The following is a 16,069-nucleotide window of genomic DNA, read 5'->3' on the forward strand; positions in this document are numbered from 1 at the left end:
AAATGTTAATCCCTGTAAAATATGTAAACTGTTTTTTTTAATAAAAGCTATGATTGAGAAAAATATTTTTTTTTGTTTTTATTTCCTTTTATTTTCCAACCTGCCCCCAGTTATGCACATCTGCCCCCAGGCCTGCCACTCTACCCCAGAAATGCCTTATACCCCCTATATGCCACTGTGCCCCAAGATATGCATTTTAACCCTCTAAATGCCACTGTGTCCCATGATATGCCTTTTAACCCTCTATATGCCACTGTGCCCCATGATATGCCTTTGGACCTCCTATGCAGGGCCGGACTGGCCCACCAGGATAACGGGAAATTTCCCGGTATGGCCGGTCGCTCCGTGGGCTGGTCCACGGCAGACCAACCTTCAAAACAGCCTCCTTATGCCGCCGGGGCCTAATGAAGTTAAGGGGGCCGGTCGGCACACACCGTGCCGCCTAATGGCAGTGCCTTAGCACTTCGTCCCAAGTCTTAAAATGGGTGGGGCGAAGAGCTGAGGCACGACCATTGGGCGGCGCGATGCGTGAACACCGGCGCCTTTAACTTCATGAATGCCAGCCTCCACCCGCTGCCCTCACCAGACACCAGAAGCAGTGGTAAGTTGGGGGGGGGGGGGGTTATATGGGGCTTAAGGATTTTCTGGAGGCAGAGTGCCCCATGATATGCCTTTTAACCCCCTATATGCCACTCTGCCTCCAGAAATGCTTTTTAACCCCCCATATGCCACTCTGTCCCACGATATGCCTTTTAACCCCTACATGCCAGAGTGGCATATAGGGGTATATGGCATTTCTGGAGGTAGAGTGGCATATAGGGGGTTAAAAGGCATATCATGGGGTAGAGTGGCATATAGGGGGGTGTAAGGCATTTCTTGGGGGCAGATGTGCATAACTGGGGGGGCAGTTTGGTAAATAAAAGTAAATAAATAAATGAAATAAATTAATAAAAATAAATAAATTAAATATGAAAAAATGAATTCATAAAGTTTATTTCAAGAATATCGTGAAGAATAATGCGATCGCTGTTTTGTTCCACTGAATAAAATGGAACTGTTCCATCTAAAAAAATTTGCAGTAGCAAATGTTTTGATTCCATTATGTCTAAAGTATTTCATTTATTAGGGCCTTTTAACACTTTTGCTTTCTGGCATTTTAATACAAATGTGTTAAAAATAATGTTTTATAGTTATTTGGATGGCAAATAGTGTGACTCGGGTATGTATAAGGGGTGCGTGTGGGTGTAAGAGCTTGACTATAAACTATATGGGGCTGGTCTCCAAATGTTTCCAGGGCTGCTTTTCATTCCCAGTCCGGCCCTGCCCCTATGTGCCACTCTGCCTCCAGAAATGCCTTATACCCCTATATGCCACTCTGGCATACACCCTCCGGCTGCTAACGGCAACTCCTTCCAGCTGCAGCGGAAGTTGCCTACGCGAATCGCGTAGATGTCTACCCGCTGCCCCGACTACACACCAGGAAGTCAGATGCACTGGTAAGTTTTGGGGGGGTGTTAAATGGGGGGCATAAGACAGGAGGATCCAGGTCACTGCAGCGCTGCAAGGGATCTGGATCTTAGTATCATAGTCAGACATATTTGAGGTCTGATTATAAGACGACTCCGATTATAATTTTTTAGCGCATTTGCAATACAGTATATAGTGTGTTCCCTTGCAAATGTGTGTGGGGGATTCTTCCAAATGGTTTTGCGCCATTGGCAGCCCCCCCCAAGTTTTGGACAGACACATCTTCTTGCACTTGATATACTGACCGTAAGTTGGCAGTCCTGATGCTGAGGGCAGGGATCTATTGAGACCCCATGCCGATGTACAAAAAAACACCCAACTGATTTCAATGGGTATGCTTTCCTGCCACTGATTGGTTGCTTCACATAGCCAAACTTATTTATTTATTTTTGTTTTCAAATAATGCATGTTAAAGTAGTGTGACAGTAAAATGTCCACTTAATCTAACTTTAGTACTGTATGTGTTAGTTACAGGTGCTGTTTCATCCAGAACTCAATTTAACACATTAACTAACCACATCATTACCAGCAACATCCCAATTACTGTTGAATGCGAACACCATTTTCAGAAATATTTATTTAGTCACATACAATTTTGTCTCGTTTCCATTTTTTTCTCGAGGATTGCTTATTTGTTAGACTTGTCACTTGTGCATTCAGATTCGTATGAATTGTACATTTACTGAATTTTGGTAAATTTGGCGATTCGTGTGAAGCCACCAAAATGAGTTCATACTTTTTGTCCGAAATAGGTAGGCTCACATTCACACACATTCATTCTCATTCACTCTCTCTCATTCTTGTTTATTTTCTCTCTCACATGTTCTCTAAATGTTTTCCTACCTTCTCTGTCAAACACTTCCGCTTCTGCCAACAACTTCCGCTTCCACATCTTCTTCATCTTCTCCCTTCTCTTCTATCTTCAATCCACTATCTTCAATCTTCTTTCTTCATCCCCACCTTCATTGGCCTAACCCGTCAGAAACTTCCACCAAAATGGCTAATGGGGGAGAGCATGTCACAGAAAGCGCTGTAATTTTGCCCTAACTTGAACTCAGGGCAATATGGTGGCTCGTCTGATGACCTCTTTTCGCTAAAACCAAACAGGCAGGGAAGAAAATACATTTCTTGAAAACGAATGGGCTAAAAATGAACCGATAAAATAGTCTGAATTGTTTTTGGCCCATTTGCACATGTCTTTTATTTGTCATGTGACACAAAACCAGACACTGACAGGTTGTCATAAAAACTGAAAAGCCTTCAACAAACCTTCTGTGTTGTTTTTAATGATAAAATAAATGCTCTTGTGATGTTTATTTGCTTAACATGCTATGGAATTAATGTTTTATCTATGGGTAAAGGCACCTATAACTACGGTTCTCAGTTTCCAGGTTGATAGATCACATAGAGTCTCCAAATCTCATGTGGTGGAAGCAATGGCCATACTAAAGTCTTAGATTCCATGTGCCTATACAAATGTATATAGCTAGCTCATATTTGTCTAAATTCATGGTGTGGCCTTGGAATGTATTAGAATAATCCATTTAACAGTAGTGGACACATGCTCGATTGATGGTCAAGGGTATAGTTCTTTTACCGCAGGAATAGCCAATAAATTTGATAATGTAGCCAGATTTTTGCTGCATACTACGGTATTTATACCCTGACTGCCTTGTAAATAATAAATAATAGAATAGCTTTATTTTAATCACCCAGTCAACCAGTCTGACTAATGAAAGTCTATAGAGAATTAAGTTTGCATCCGCATTGCTATAAAGAATAAGGGCACTGTAGTGTATGAACCGGAAAACATATCCAAAATATTTCATACGTGCCCACAATGATGGCCTCCAGGTCTGCTTATAAAGGAGGTTTATTGGAACAAAATGAAATAAAAGCAGGGTGTATGACCAACAAATATTTGCATAATGGAAATGCAAATCTTTTTGGGGGAGTGACCCATATAACTTGAACTATATTTTGGTGCCTCTCTTGTTGGGTACCACCACCACAGATCTGTACACAATTCTCTCTCATGCTTCTCCATGGTGCATCATATAAGGTATACCAATAAACACTGAGTTTGTAGGTGAGTTGCATTGCATTGAAACATTTCAAATTTGTGTTGAAATTTATGAAGGCACAACAACTTCTTCTTCAAGGAGGCGTAAACTGGCCCTGCATTTAATTCTAATGCTGGTAGGGTTTCTGAAAGTTTTCTAATCATTTCAACAATGCATTATGCAGGAACGTTCAATTCTCGACATTGAGACGTTGCAGCAACATCATTCGGGTGAAGAAAGCGATTGTAGACTGCGTTCTAATGCTGCTTAAAGTCATGACGTGACACCTCAATTGTCGCCACCGGGATTTTTTTCCGTGACGTGCCTGGCACATCAGTTGTTGTAAAGGGGTTAATGAAGTCTAAGGATGCCGTGCTGAGCCACCACTGTACCCATAGGACAAATAAGCATCAAAGATCTCCCTTCGTGATTAGTTCTTTGTGTGGCGGGATACGGGGATGATCTGCTGTCCCCCTGGACCTGCCATCCTGGGCTTGGGCCTAGTAGGTTTAGTGGGCCTAGGCCGGGATATGTCACTGGTAGTGTGCTTCGGTTGTAGCATTGCTGTGAACAGCATAATAGAAAGTGGTATGTAGGTTATGTCTAAGGTTAAGATATATAAGTTGATTGGGGCCTGATACACTCCAAGTTATTAAAACAGCTTGGTGGTATACTAGCAAAACCATTAATGGATTTATCTAACAACTCATTGTTAACAGGAGTCATCCCAGAGGATTTGAAATTAGCGAATGTTGTGCCCATTCACAAAAAAGGCAGTAGGGAGGAGTCGACCAAATACAGGCCAGTAAGTCTTACATCTGTAGCGGGGAAGTTAATGGAAACTATGTTAAAGGATAGGATTGCTGAACATCTGAAGTCACATGGGTTTCAAGATGAAAAACAACATGGGTTTACCTCAGAAAGATCACGCCAAACTAATCTTATTGATTTCTTTGATTGGGTGACTAAAGTAATTGATTAAGGTAGTCCAGTAGACATTGCGTATTTCAGTAAGGTGTTTGACACTGTGCCACATAGAAGACTTACAAATAAACTGCAGTCTCTGAGTTTAGATCCCAATATTGTTGAATGTATTAGGCGGTGGCTGAGTGACAGAAAACAGAGAGAGTAGTCAATGGAGTATATTCGGAGCAAGGTGTTGTTACCATTGGGATACCTCAGGCATCTGTACTTGGACCCATTCTCTTTAATATTTTATTAGTGATATTGCAGAAGGTCTTGATGGTAAGGCATGTCTTTGTGCTGACGACACAAAAACTTGCAACAGGGTTCATGTTCCTGGAGGGATAAGCCAAATAGCAAATGATATAGGTTAACTGGAAAAATGGTCAGATCTGTGGCATTTAATGTGGATGAATGCAAAGTAATGCATCTAGGGCATAAAAACCCAAGGGCAGAGTATAGAATATTTGATAAAGTCCTAACCTCAACATGTGAGAAAGGGATTTAGGGGTGATTATTGCACAGGATTTAAAGGTAGGAAGACAATGCAATAGAGTAGCAGGTAATGCTAGCAGAATGCTTGGCTGTATAGGAAGAGGTATTAGCAGTAGAAAGAAGGAAGAGTTCATGCTGTACAGAGCACTGGTGAGACCTCACTTGGAGTATTGTGTACAGTACTAGAGACCATATCTCCAGAAGGATATAGTTATGTTGGAGAAAGTTCAGAGAATGGCTACTAAAATCGTTCATAGATTACAGGATAAAACTTACCAGGAAAGGTGTAATGATCTTAACATATATAGCCTGGAAGAAAGACGTGACAGTAGGGATATAATCAGGCCCAGGGCCGGATTAACGTAGGGGCTGATGGAGCTGCAGCTCCAGACCCCTACCTTAAAATAGGCCTAGTCAAGACTGGACTGACTGGGCCTATGAGGCCTCTATGACCATTCTTAACGCAGGGCAAAAGGGGCACCTGCCCCTTAAGCCCGCAGCAACCGCAGTCGCCGCAACTGCGACCGGGCCCGCCACTCTAGGGGGCCCAGTCAACCTCCATGATCAATTCTGCAGGGGCCCGCTACTTACTTGGTAGACACGCGCGAGCAAAGTCTCTTCTACCGCCAGGGGGACGCAGGAATCCAACGGAGTCACGTTAAGTACATCACGTACGTCACATGACCCTGCTGCATGTCTGCTTCCCCTGTGTAAAACAGGTTGTTCGCACAGAGTACGAGCAACCCAGACTGAAGCAGCGGGCCCCTGCGGAAGTCTGCGAGCGGCACATACATCTTCCGTTCAGGTAAGGAGGTGGGGGAGGCTGTATGAAGGAGTATGTGAGATTGAGTGAGTGAGTAAATTAATGAGTATCTGTGAAGGAGTGAGTGAATGAATGTTTGTGAATGAGTATTTATGAATGAGTATCTGAATAAGGGAATTAATGAGTATCAATGTATCAATGGCTGAGTGTGATGTGACAGGCTCAGTTGGGCTGGTCTGAGGTCTGAGTTTCCTCCCTGCAATGCTTGGCCAAAACTCACGCTGCGATCACATTGGTTGCGCTCAGTTGGGCCAGCTAAACTGTAATTGACAAAAAATAAATAAATCCATAACTAGTTTTGGCCATCTTTCATTTTGACGGCCATCTTGCTATTCCCATATTGCAGTCCTGGGAGGGTAGTCATGGGTTATACTTACCTGACGTCACATTGCTCCACCTAGAGGATTGGCTGAGCGCCGCAATTCAGTTAGGGTGGTCTGAGGTCTGAGTTTCTTCCCTGCTGTGCTGTGCTGTGAGTCTGTGACTGACAGACTCACTTGTCGTGAGGGTGATCTGACCAGCCAAGGCCCAAGGAGTGCCACACTGCCACTAGTTTTTTCAACTAAACGGTACCAACTAAATGGTCAAAGATTAGTTACTGTTTTGAATCTTTCATTAAAGATATAGCATGACGTTATGATTCATTTATTATATATTTATGTAATGCTAATTGATTACAGCGACAAAAGCATGCTGAAATATAACTAATAGACAACAAGAAATGGTATATTAAATTTGTCAGAATTTGATTTAACAAAAATTTTTTTTTAAAAAAAATGGGCTGCTCAGTCTTAAATGCCCAGGCCTATTTTTTGTCCCAGTCCAGACCCAGATATAGTAGAAACATATAAATACTTAAAGGGAATCAACACGATAAAGGAAGATTTAAAAGGACAAATACTACCACAACAAGAGGACATAGAGGGGCAAAGGGTTAAAAGTAACATCAGTAAATATTACCTTACTGAAAGGGTAGTGGATGCATGGAATAGTCTTCCAGCAAGCATGGGATAGGCATCAGGCTAAGCTAGTAATAGGATAAGGCCAGGAACTAAGGAAAGTATTTAGAGGCTGGGCAGACTTATGGTAAAAACGGAGAGACAGAAAGAGGAGAGATTAGATTAAGAGAAAGGAGAGAGATAAAGTAAGATGGGGAAAATAGGAGACAAAAGAGAAAGGGGAGGGGTTGGGACAAAAGGTAGAGGTAAAAATGAGGTGAGAGAACGAGAGGCGAGAGGAAGAGAAGGGGGGTATACAGAAAGGGTAGGGATAGGGAAAAAAGAAAGTGATAAAGTTAAAGGGGAGACAAAGAGGAGGAGAGATAAAGAAAACAGATGAAAAGAAAGGGTAGAGAAGAGAGGAAGAAAGAAAATGAGAAGATGGGATCAAATAGAGAGGGAGAGATAAAGAAAAAGAGAGGTAGGAAGAAAAGGGAGGGATAAAGAAAATGAAGAAAAAGAGGGGAGGTGTGGCACAGTTTAGGAGCGGACAAATTCATTATAAGCATTTACCATTGCCACTTTACAAAATACCATATCTGACATTAATTTTGGTACCACCATTGCAAAAACAATGACTGGCCTTGCACATTTCACTTTTTTTATTTCAAATAGTTTATATCGTTTCTGCCTATTTGCTTATAAGTTGCTGAAATAATATAAATACAGTTTTTATAAAAAAAAATGTTCAGCTTAGTCTAAAACCAACTCCATCTAGATCAGGGCCACCCATTGACAGGAGCAGTTTGTGCCTTTTCAACCCAGGATATGGGATTTCTGCCTCTTCCAGTATATTTTTGCATTTCTCCCTTTATAAATAATATAAACTTCTAAATGCATTAACTTTCCTTCCCTTTTATTCTGCAACAGTGGATTCAGCAACAGGAAACATGCCACACAAACACACATTCTACTTTTATTTTATTTTTAATCAAACCATAATACATTGTTTTCATAACAGAAATAATATGCTACACATACTAAAGGCATTAAAAATTTAGATTCTTACTTTCTAAGTAAATTATTTCTTAACAGCACACATAACATCAAAATTTACACAAACCAATGTGTATATTTGTTTTAAAATATGCAATGTGTCTGTTGTGGGTTCAGTCAGATATAACATTTAACTCTTCTAGGCCTAAGCAGCAGGTTCAGATTAGATTATTTGCTGCTTAGCATTCTCTACTAAAATGGAGAGGTACACTCTAAGGTCAGGTGCTTAATGGTGTGACTTGGCTCTAAATCTTGTGTCATTATCTTGCCTGTCAGGGATTTTACAATTTTCCACCCCGTAAGCGAAGAACAAGATGTAGTGTGGATTCTTTCTGGATGTTGTAGTCGGACAAGGTGCGACCATCTTCCAGCTGCTTGCCGGCAAAGATCAATCTCTGTTGATCTGGAGGGATACCCTCTTTGTCTTGGATTTTAGATTTCACATTTTCAATGGTGTCACTTGGCTCCACTTCCAAGGTGATGGTCTTGCCTGTTAGAGTTTTCACAAAAATCTGCATGCCTCCTCTCAGACGCAGCACCAAGTGCAAAGTGGATTCCTTCTGGATGTTGTAGTCAGTCAAGGTGCGACCATCTTCCAGCTGCTTGCCAGCAAAGATCAATCTCTGCTGATCTGGAGGGATACCCTCTTTGTCTTGGATTTTAGATTTCACATTTTCAATGGTGTCACTTGGCTCCACTTCCAAAGTAATGGTCTTTCCTGTCAGAGTTTTCACAAAAATCTGCATGCCTCCTCTCAGACGCAGCACCAAGTGCAATGTGGATTCTTTCTGGATGTTGTAGTCAGACAAGGTGCGACCATCTTCAAGCTGCTTGCCGGCAAAGATCAATCTCTGCTGATCTGGAGGGATACCCTCCTTGTCTTGAATCTTGCATTTTACATTTTCAATGGTGTCACAAGGTTCTACCTCTAAAGTGATGGTCTTGCCAGTTAGAGTTTTTACAAAAATCTGCATGTTCAGCTAGAAGTGAAAAGCAAAGTTAAGGAAATATTGCTAAATGTCGTTTCTTTTCAGACAAATAGTGTAAAACATCAAATATCAAAATATATGGCCACACTAGTAACCACGACAGCTTTGTAAACCTATAAAGTCAAATTTGACTTTAAGGACGATAGTTTGACCCCATATTTGTTAATTCTTTCTTTCTTTTGTTGGTGTTATTGTTTACTTGTTGTCTAATTTCTCCTTATGTATTATGAAAACAACAAAAATAAAAATTAAAAGGAAAACTACTTACTATGTAATTCTGCTTCATGTATGGATGTAAAAAACTATAAAAACATCATGAAAACAACAGATCCACTCTGACATAACAGTATGGTTACAGTAACACTCTACTATATAGATGATATGTAAGTATAAGTTGCCCAGTGCCATTTATATATGCCAAATATACACAACAAAGTGTGTAGGGTACTTAAAGTGTAGCAAAAGGAATACTAAATATTTAATGTCAATGGTTGTAGAATCAAACAGATTAGTTTTAAATCACAAAAAGTTGTAAACTATTTGTAGGGAGCAATGATATAAAGTGAATAAAGATTAGCAAATAACCTTACCTTCTCTTACAGCTAGGCACAATAACCTCTGTGTAATCGTTATAAAGTGTGAGTTTATGCTTCCTGGGGGTTTTATATATCTTTGTGACAATGACATCACAGATTAAATAGACTAGCTATGTTCATGTTTCTTCTGTACACGAGTCATAGGTCAGCTATAATTAAATAAATGATTGGTTTCTATGGAGGGTACCTCCCTGTTTTTTGCATAGTAATTCTTATTTGGGTTCTTGTGAAAGATGCTGGTTATGAAAATTACAAAAGTACAGAACAGGAATAACAGGTTATCCACAGTGATTGAAGACACTGTATAAAATGATTCACGCTGGTTAATAAGTCCAATTCAGTTGCTGTTCTGTATTTAAAAGTTTTAAGCCCATGAAAACAACACAGAAACTTTTCTGTCACAAAAGAAGTGAATTCTCTCAATCAACTGGTCTATTGTTAGGTCACATTTCATGCTGAAGGAAATTACATTTATAAATACAGTATTTTGTTATGAAAATATTATATTAGTTAGAGAAAGTGGCAATATACTTTTGTGCTTGCAATATCCAAAACCACTAACATACTGTATCACCCCCTAAGTCTACAATTGATGACCCTTCTTTCCCCAGGATTTGCATTGCATACCAAAAAAAGAGGGACTGGCTCTAGTGGCCTAGCTATACTGGAAACAATGGGTGCTGATGATAAGTGGTCCATCTCTTGGCGGTCTGGAAAGCTGTACCTCTGAACTTCTCTTCCCTGTTTCCTTTTTAGACTGATGTAGTAGGCAATACAAATATTAGTGTATGCTAAACAAAAGCCACTATAAGAAGGTAGGGAGATAAGCACTCCCACGGTACAGTACCAGTACCTGACGGCCTTGCCCCATACCAGGTGGGTGAAGAAGCGCCATACGATACTTGTTGCTCTAAAGCAGGGGTCCTCAAACTTTTTAAACAGGGGGCCAGTTCACGGTCCCTCAGACCGTTGGAGGGCCGGACTATAGGGGCTGGCAGTATGTTCCCCCACAGGCATACAGCCTCCAGCTATACAGTATGGCTGGAGGCTGTATGCCTGTGTACTGCCCCATTTCAGTGTTCCGACCACCGCTCCGGCCATAGCAGGACCGGAGGATCGGTGGTCAGAACACCGAAGGGACGCGCCGCTGGTAAACACTTACCTCCAACGCGCGTCCTTGCTTCTTCGCTTCTTCGCTTCTTCTCTTCTTCTCCGCTTCTCCGCTCCTCCGCGCTCGGTTGCCATGGGTGCACGCATGGGACGTCAGTGACGTCGCTGCGTGCGCCTGCTCCCGGCGGTCCCCGCGTTTTTAAAGTAAACGCGTGCCGCAGGGACTTCACAGAGGCATCCTTGTGTTCCGAAAGCATCTTTCGGAACACATGGATGTCCTGAGGCAAAAACACCCGGCGGGCCGTAGTTTGAGGACCCCAGCTCTAAAGTATTGGATGTATATAGTGGCATGTTTCTTAGCTACCCAGATACTCCCTTGAAAAAAAGGCATAGCCTGAGACTTTGGGAGTTATCCCACGTCTTCAGACCTTGTCACCGGTCTAGTATTTTGAATTGGCTTGTTTTGGTAATGTAGTGTTTACTATGATTTGTACATATATTTTCAAAGAAATAGTCTTCTTTGCATGATATATGGTATATCATTTATTAGACCTCTGGATGGGAAATTTCTGTGGTTACGTTTCTGTGTATAGAGGACACAGTACCTCAGCATTGTATAACAATTCTTCGTCTAAAATGTAAAAATTTTCAAAATACAATTTTTCTTCTATCTATTCTGTGGGGCTCCAGAATTTTTACCGTATTTCCCCCAGTATAAGACGCACCTTAATTTTGGGGGCCGAAATTTTAAAAAATAATTACATAAAGTACTGGCTGTCTGGGCATGATATGAGTGTGATTGATGTTAGCTGCTAGCAATTGTTAGTAATCGTACACCTATCATGCTCAGGCAGCCAGTACATGCACATCATTTTCAGCCTCCCTGTGCCCCCTACACACGGATCCATGTTAACACACACACATACACACACTAATTCATTTACTCCCCACCTTACCTGAACAGCAGATCTTCTGGTGCCACTCGCAGACTTCCGTGGGGGGCGCTGTTTCCCCTCTGCCTTCCTCGAGCAGGAACAGGAACTGAGCGGAGTGCATTCACGTGACTCCACTGGGTTCCTTTGTCACCGCGGCAGATCAAGAGACGCTGCTGAGCAAAATAGGTAAGCAGCAGGTCCCCTTTTTAATAAAATATATATATATATATATCTACCACCACTTTATAAGACGCACCCAATTTTTAGACCCCAAATTTTTCTAAAAAAGGTGCGTTTTATACATGGGGAAATACGATAGTTAACAAGTTATTGATCACTAAGATAAACTGACATTTGTTTACATGGCACTCATCACTGTAAATCCAGTTTTACATGGGTGTGTATGTGGTGAAGATTCCTTTCGGGAGGTACTGGTCATCAGTATTTGCAATTATTGCTTTAAATTGCATATGTCATACTATTTAACCTGTTCTACAGGTGCAGCTTGCAAGGACAGGAATGAATCGTCTCAGAAAATATTCACTTGTGTTATTCAATGTCAGTAACATTTTAAAAATGGTCTGCAATTGAAGACATACACATAATAAGGTTTACACATGAGTGGGGGGGGCATTACATTAACTAGTACAAAAGGGGGATGGCTGGGGGCATTACATAAAAATCAATACACAAGGCTGTGGGGGCATAAATGCACAAAGGGAGCTGGCTGGGGGCACAAATGCACATGGGGCAATGCACAAGGGTGTGGGGGGGGAGTACATTGTGAGTACAAGGGGGCAAAACACACAAACAACAAAGCAGTGTGGAAAGCATTTTTTATGCTTTGTGTAGCTTAACCAATCCTGATGCGGGTGTAGATGTGGCAGAGTCTGTCCTGGTGTGTGTGTTTGGGTGTCAGTGTGGCAGTGTTTCTCCTGGTGTGTGTGTCTGGATGTCAGTGTGGCAGAGCCTGTTCTGGTGTGCGAGTTTGGGTATCAGTGTAGCAGAGCCTATCCTGGTGTGTGTGTGTTTGGGTGTCGGTGTGGCAGAGCCTGTCCTGGTGTGTGTGTTTTGGTGTGGCAGAGCCTGTCCATGTGTGTGTGTTTTGGTGTGGCAGAGCCTGTCCTGGTTTGTGTGTTTGGGTGTCGGTGTGGCAAAGCCACAAAGTGGTGGCAAAGCCACAAAGCGGTGGTGAGTGTGTTTGGGTATCAGTGTGGCAGAGCCTGTCCTGGTGTGTGTGTTTGGGTGCTGGTGTGGCAGAGCCTGTCCTGGTGTGTGTGTGTGTTTGTTTGGGTGTCAGTGCGGCAGAGCCTGTCCTGGTGTGTGTGTGTTTGGGTATCAGTGTGGCAGAGCTTGTCCTGGTGTGTGTGTGTTTCGGTATCAGTGTGGCAGAGCCTTTCCTGGTATGTGTGTCTGTCGGTGTGGTAGAGCCTGTCATGGTGTGTGTCTCGTTGTTGGTGTGGCAGAGCATGTCCTGGTGTGTGTGTGTTTGTCTGGGTGTCAGTGTGGCAGAGCCTGTCCTGGTGTGTGTGTTTGGGACTCGGTGCGGCAGAGAATGTCCAGGTGTGTGTGTGTTTGGGTGCTGGTGTGCAGAGTCTGTCCTGGTTTGTGTGTTTGGGTGCTGGTGTGGCTGAGCCTGTACTGATGTGTGTGTGTGTTTGGGTATCAGTGTGGCAGAGCCATTCTTGGTGTGTGTTTTGATGTTGGTGTGGCAGAGCCTGTCCTGGTGTGTGTTTGGGTGTCGGTGTGGCAGAGCCTGTCCTGGTCTGTGTGTGTTTGGTCATCTGTTTCCTGGCACTTTACTGTAGGAATAAATTGAATTACCGTATTTTCTCAATTATAAGACAAGGTTTTTTTCCACATGAAAAATAACCATCATCTTATATTCAAGGTCGTCTTCTAATCAGACCTCAAATAGAGATCTGACTACAAGACTAAGATCCAGCACTGGAAGGGACCTGGATCCTCCTCTCCAGCATCTGCAACCGCCACTTCTGTCCAGTCAAGGAATCTGGAGCACGGGGAGAAGTCTAAAGAAGCACTGGTAAGTCAGGGGAAGGGTAAGAGTGGCATTTTTTGGGGGAAACACATAAATGACAGGTAAACAAAATTTCCTTCATGTAACATACTAGAAAGCACGGTTAATGTCTCGTATAAGTAGAAAAATAAATTTAAGAGACTTTAACCATTATTTTTTTTCTTTAAAAAGACAACACTATTGGTGCACATAAACATGAACTTTTAAAGCTCCAGCAAAACAGTAAAAGTACAAGTAAAAGTTAAGTAATAAAAATTTTTTGTCTAAAATGTCAGAATTTTCAAAATATTTTTTTCCCCATATCTATTCTGTGGGGCTCCAGAATTTTTAGATGGCAACTTATTGGTCACTGAGATAAACTGACATTTGTTTACATGGCACTCATTACTGTAAATCCAGTTTTATATGAGTGTGGACGTGGTGAAGATTCCTTTTGGGAGGTACTGCTCATCAGTATTTGCAATTATGGCTGTAAATTGCATATGTCATGCTCTTTAACCTGTTCTACAGGTGCAGCTTGCCAGGACAGGAATGAATCACCTCAGAAAATATTCACTTGTGTTATTCAATGTCAGTAACATTTTAAAAATGGACCGGATTTGAAGACATACACATAATAAGGACTATTCAACAAAGGTGGGGTTTCAACTCACTCATTCACTATTCATTATAAAGGACCAACACTGGCCCTGTATAATCCATAATTCAAAGTTTTGTATAAGTAGAAAAAACAATTTCAAGGACTTTTACCATTATATAAACCCCAACATTATTGGTCCACATAAACATGAGCTTTCAAAGCTCCAACAAGGCAGTGGCTTGTTACTTCTAGAAAGACGTATTCCAATAGTAACGTCTCTTATGGAGCGAATGCCTCTTTGCCCTGGATCTTACATTTAAGTTTTTAGTAGTGTTACTTGGTTCTGCTTTCATTATGGTGGTTTTTCAAAAGTAAAACATAAGACAATTCACATGATCCCTTTAAGTGATAAACCTGGATTGTATATTCCTTCTGGATATTATAGTCTGATTGACTGAGAGCCATGAAATGGAAGATACTTGCAAACATTAATTTCTTCTGGAGGGACTTGGAGGGACTTCCATTTTGTCTTGGATCTTACATTTTACGTTCTCTATGGTATCCCTTAGCTATGCTTCCAGTGTGATGACCTTGCCTGTCAGGATGTTCACAAAGATGAGTTGGCAGGTGAGTTGTGTTTAATCCCTTGTCTTCAATATACATTATTAAGCTCTCACCCCAGGAATCTTCTCCTGCAAAAGATCTTGGGTGGCTCTGTATATAGTTAAGGAGTGAGATTTCAAATCCTCCTTACCTCAAACTTAAACGATGTATTATAAAGGGTCAGCTCTGGACTTCGTGGTGGAAACTCTTGACAGTGTTGACCCTTTATAGTCGTACCTGGGAACACCGCTTCTCCAGGTCAACACCCAAATTCTCTGGGTCTCAGGAGCTGGGTCTTCACACTCTCCACTCATTTCCCCTTTAAATGGGGGTGTTTCCTGCCAAGTCAGCAGGATCGCCCACCAATGTCAGAGGAACTGCCCACCAACTTTATTTAACGTGGAGGAGAAACAGGGGTGCTCATGAAGTTCGGCGCCCCTCACTCTCCTACACAAGGCATCGATCTCCTTCACGGTGCCGGCGTTTCATACTGAGAGCCGGAATATGATGTCATATTCCGGCGCGCACCACGCACATGAAGCACGCACCACGGCAGAGCGGGAAGACGGATGCCTCACGCTCCCAGCGAAGGACTCCAGCAACAAGATAAGTAAACAAGGTAAGTAAGGAGGGAGAGGGGGTAGATAGTGAGAAGGGGCAGAGGAGGGGGAGGCAGTGAGAAGGGGCAGAGGGGGGAGGCAGTGAGAAGGGGCAGTGGTGGTAGATAGTGAGAAGGGGCAGAGGTGGTAGATAGTGAGAAGGGGGAGAGGGGGCTACATAGTGAGAAGGGGAGAGGGGGCTACATAGTGAGAAGGGGGAGAGGTGGTACATAGTGAGAGGGGATAGATAATGATATGTAGGGGAGGGGTAGATAGTGAGAAGGGGGAGAGGGGGTACATAGTGAGAAAGGAGGGAAGGCAGTGAGAAGGGGGAGTGGGGGTACATTGTGAGAAGGGGGTACATAGTGAGAAGGGGCAGATAATAAGAAGGAGGTAGATGGGGAGAGGGGGTAGCTAGTGAGAAGTGGGAGAGGGGGGTGGATAGTGGTGAGAGGGGGTACATAGTTTGCCGACAAAGATGTCGTACACTGGGCTGTTTGGGGACAAAGTTGGCTCAGGCTGGGCTGTAATATGTGTGTATCTGGGTGCTGATCAGGTTCTATGTGGGCAATGTGGACACCTGGCTTTGGGGTGTGCAACCTGTGACCTATACCTTTAATGCTGAGTTTATATGTGAATTCCAATTGATTTATACCTGCAAAGCTGGGTGTGTGTTATTCTGTTGATCTGTATTTAGTACGCTCTGTTTCCATACATTATTATTGTATACCTACAAATAGAGGATTTGTATGTC

General features: G+C 42.4%; 1 protein-coding gene across 1 annotated transcript in view; it reads right to left on the reverse strand.

The window, feature by feature from the left end:
- Nucleotides 1-8,146: 8,146 nt before the first annotated feature.
- The window catches only part of LOC149286065 (polyubiquitin-C-like), a 172,494-nt gene continuing 164,571 nt past the window's right edge, over nt 8,147-16,069 (reverse strand). Inside the window, exon 2 of the mRNA XM_089494456.1 lies at nt 8,147-8,616. Coding sequence (XP_089350582.1) covers nt 8,147-8,616 — 470 coding nt within the window. The remainder of the gene's footprint in view (nt 8,617-16,069) is intronic.

Source organism: Sceloporus occidentalis, unplaced genomic scaffold (genome assembly GCF_023333645.1).
Source record: "Sceloporus occidentalis isolate IW3139 unplaced genomic scaffold, rSceOcc1.0.p SCAF_72, whole genome shotgun sequence".
NCBI classification, from domain to species: Eukaryota; Metazoa; Chordata; class Lepidosauria; order Squamata; family Phrynosomatidae; genus Sceloporus; species Sceloporus occidentalis.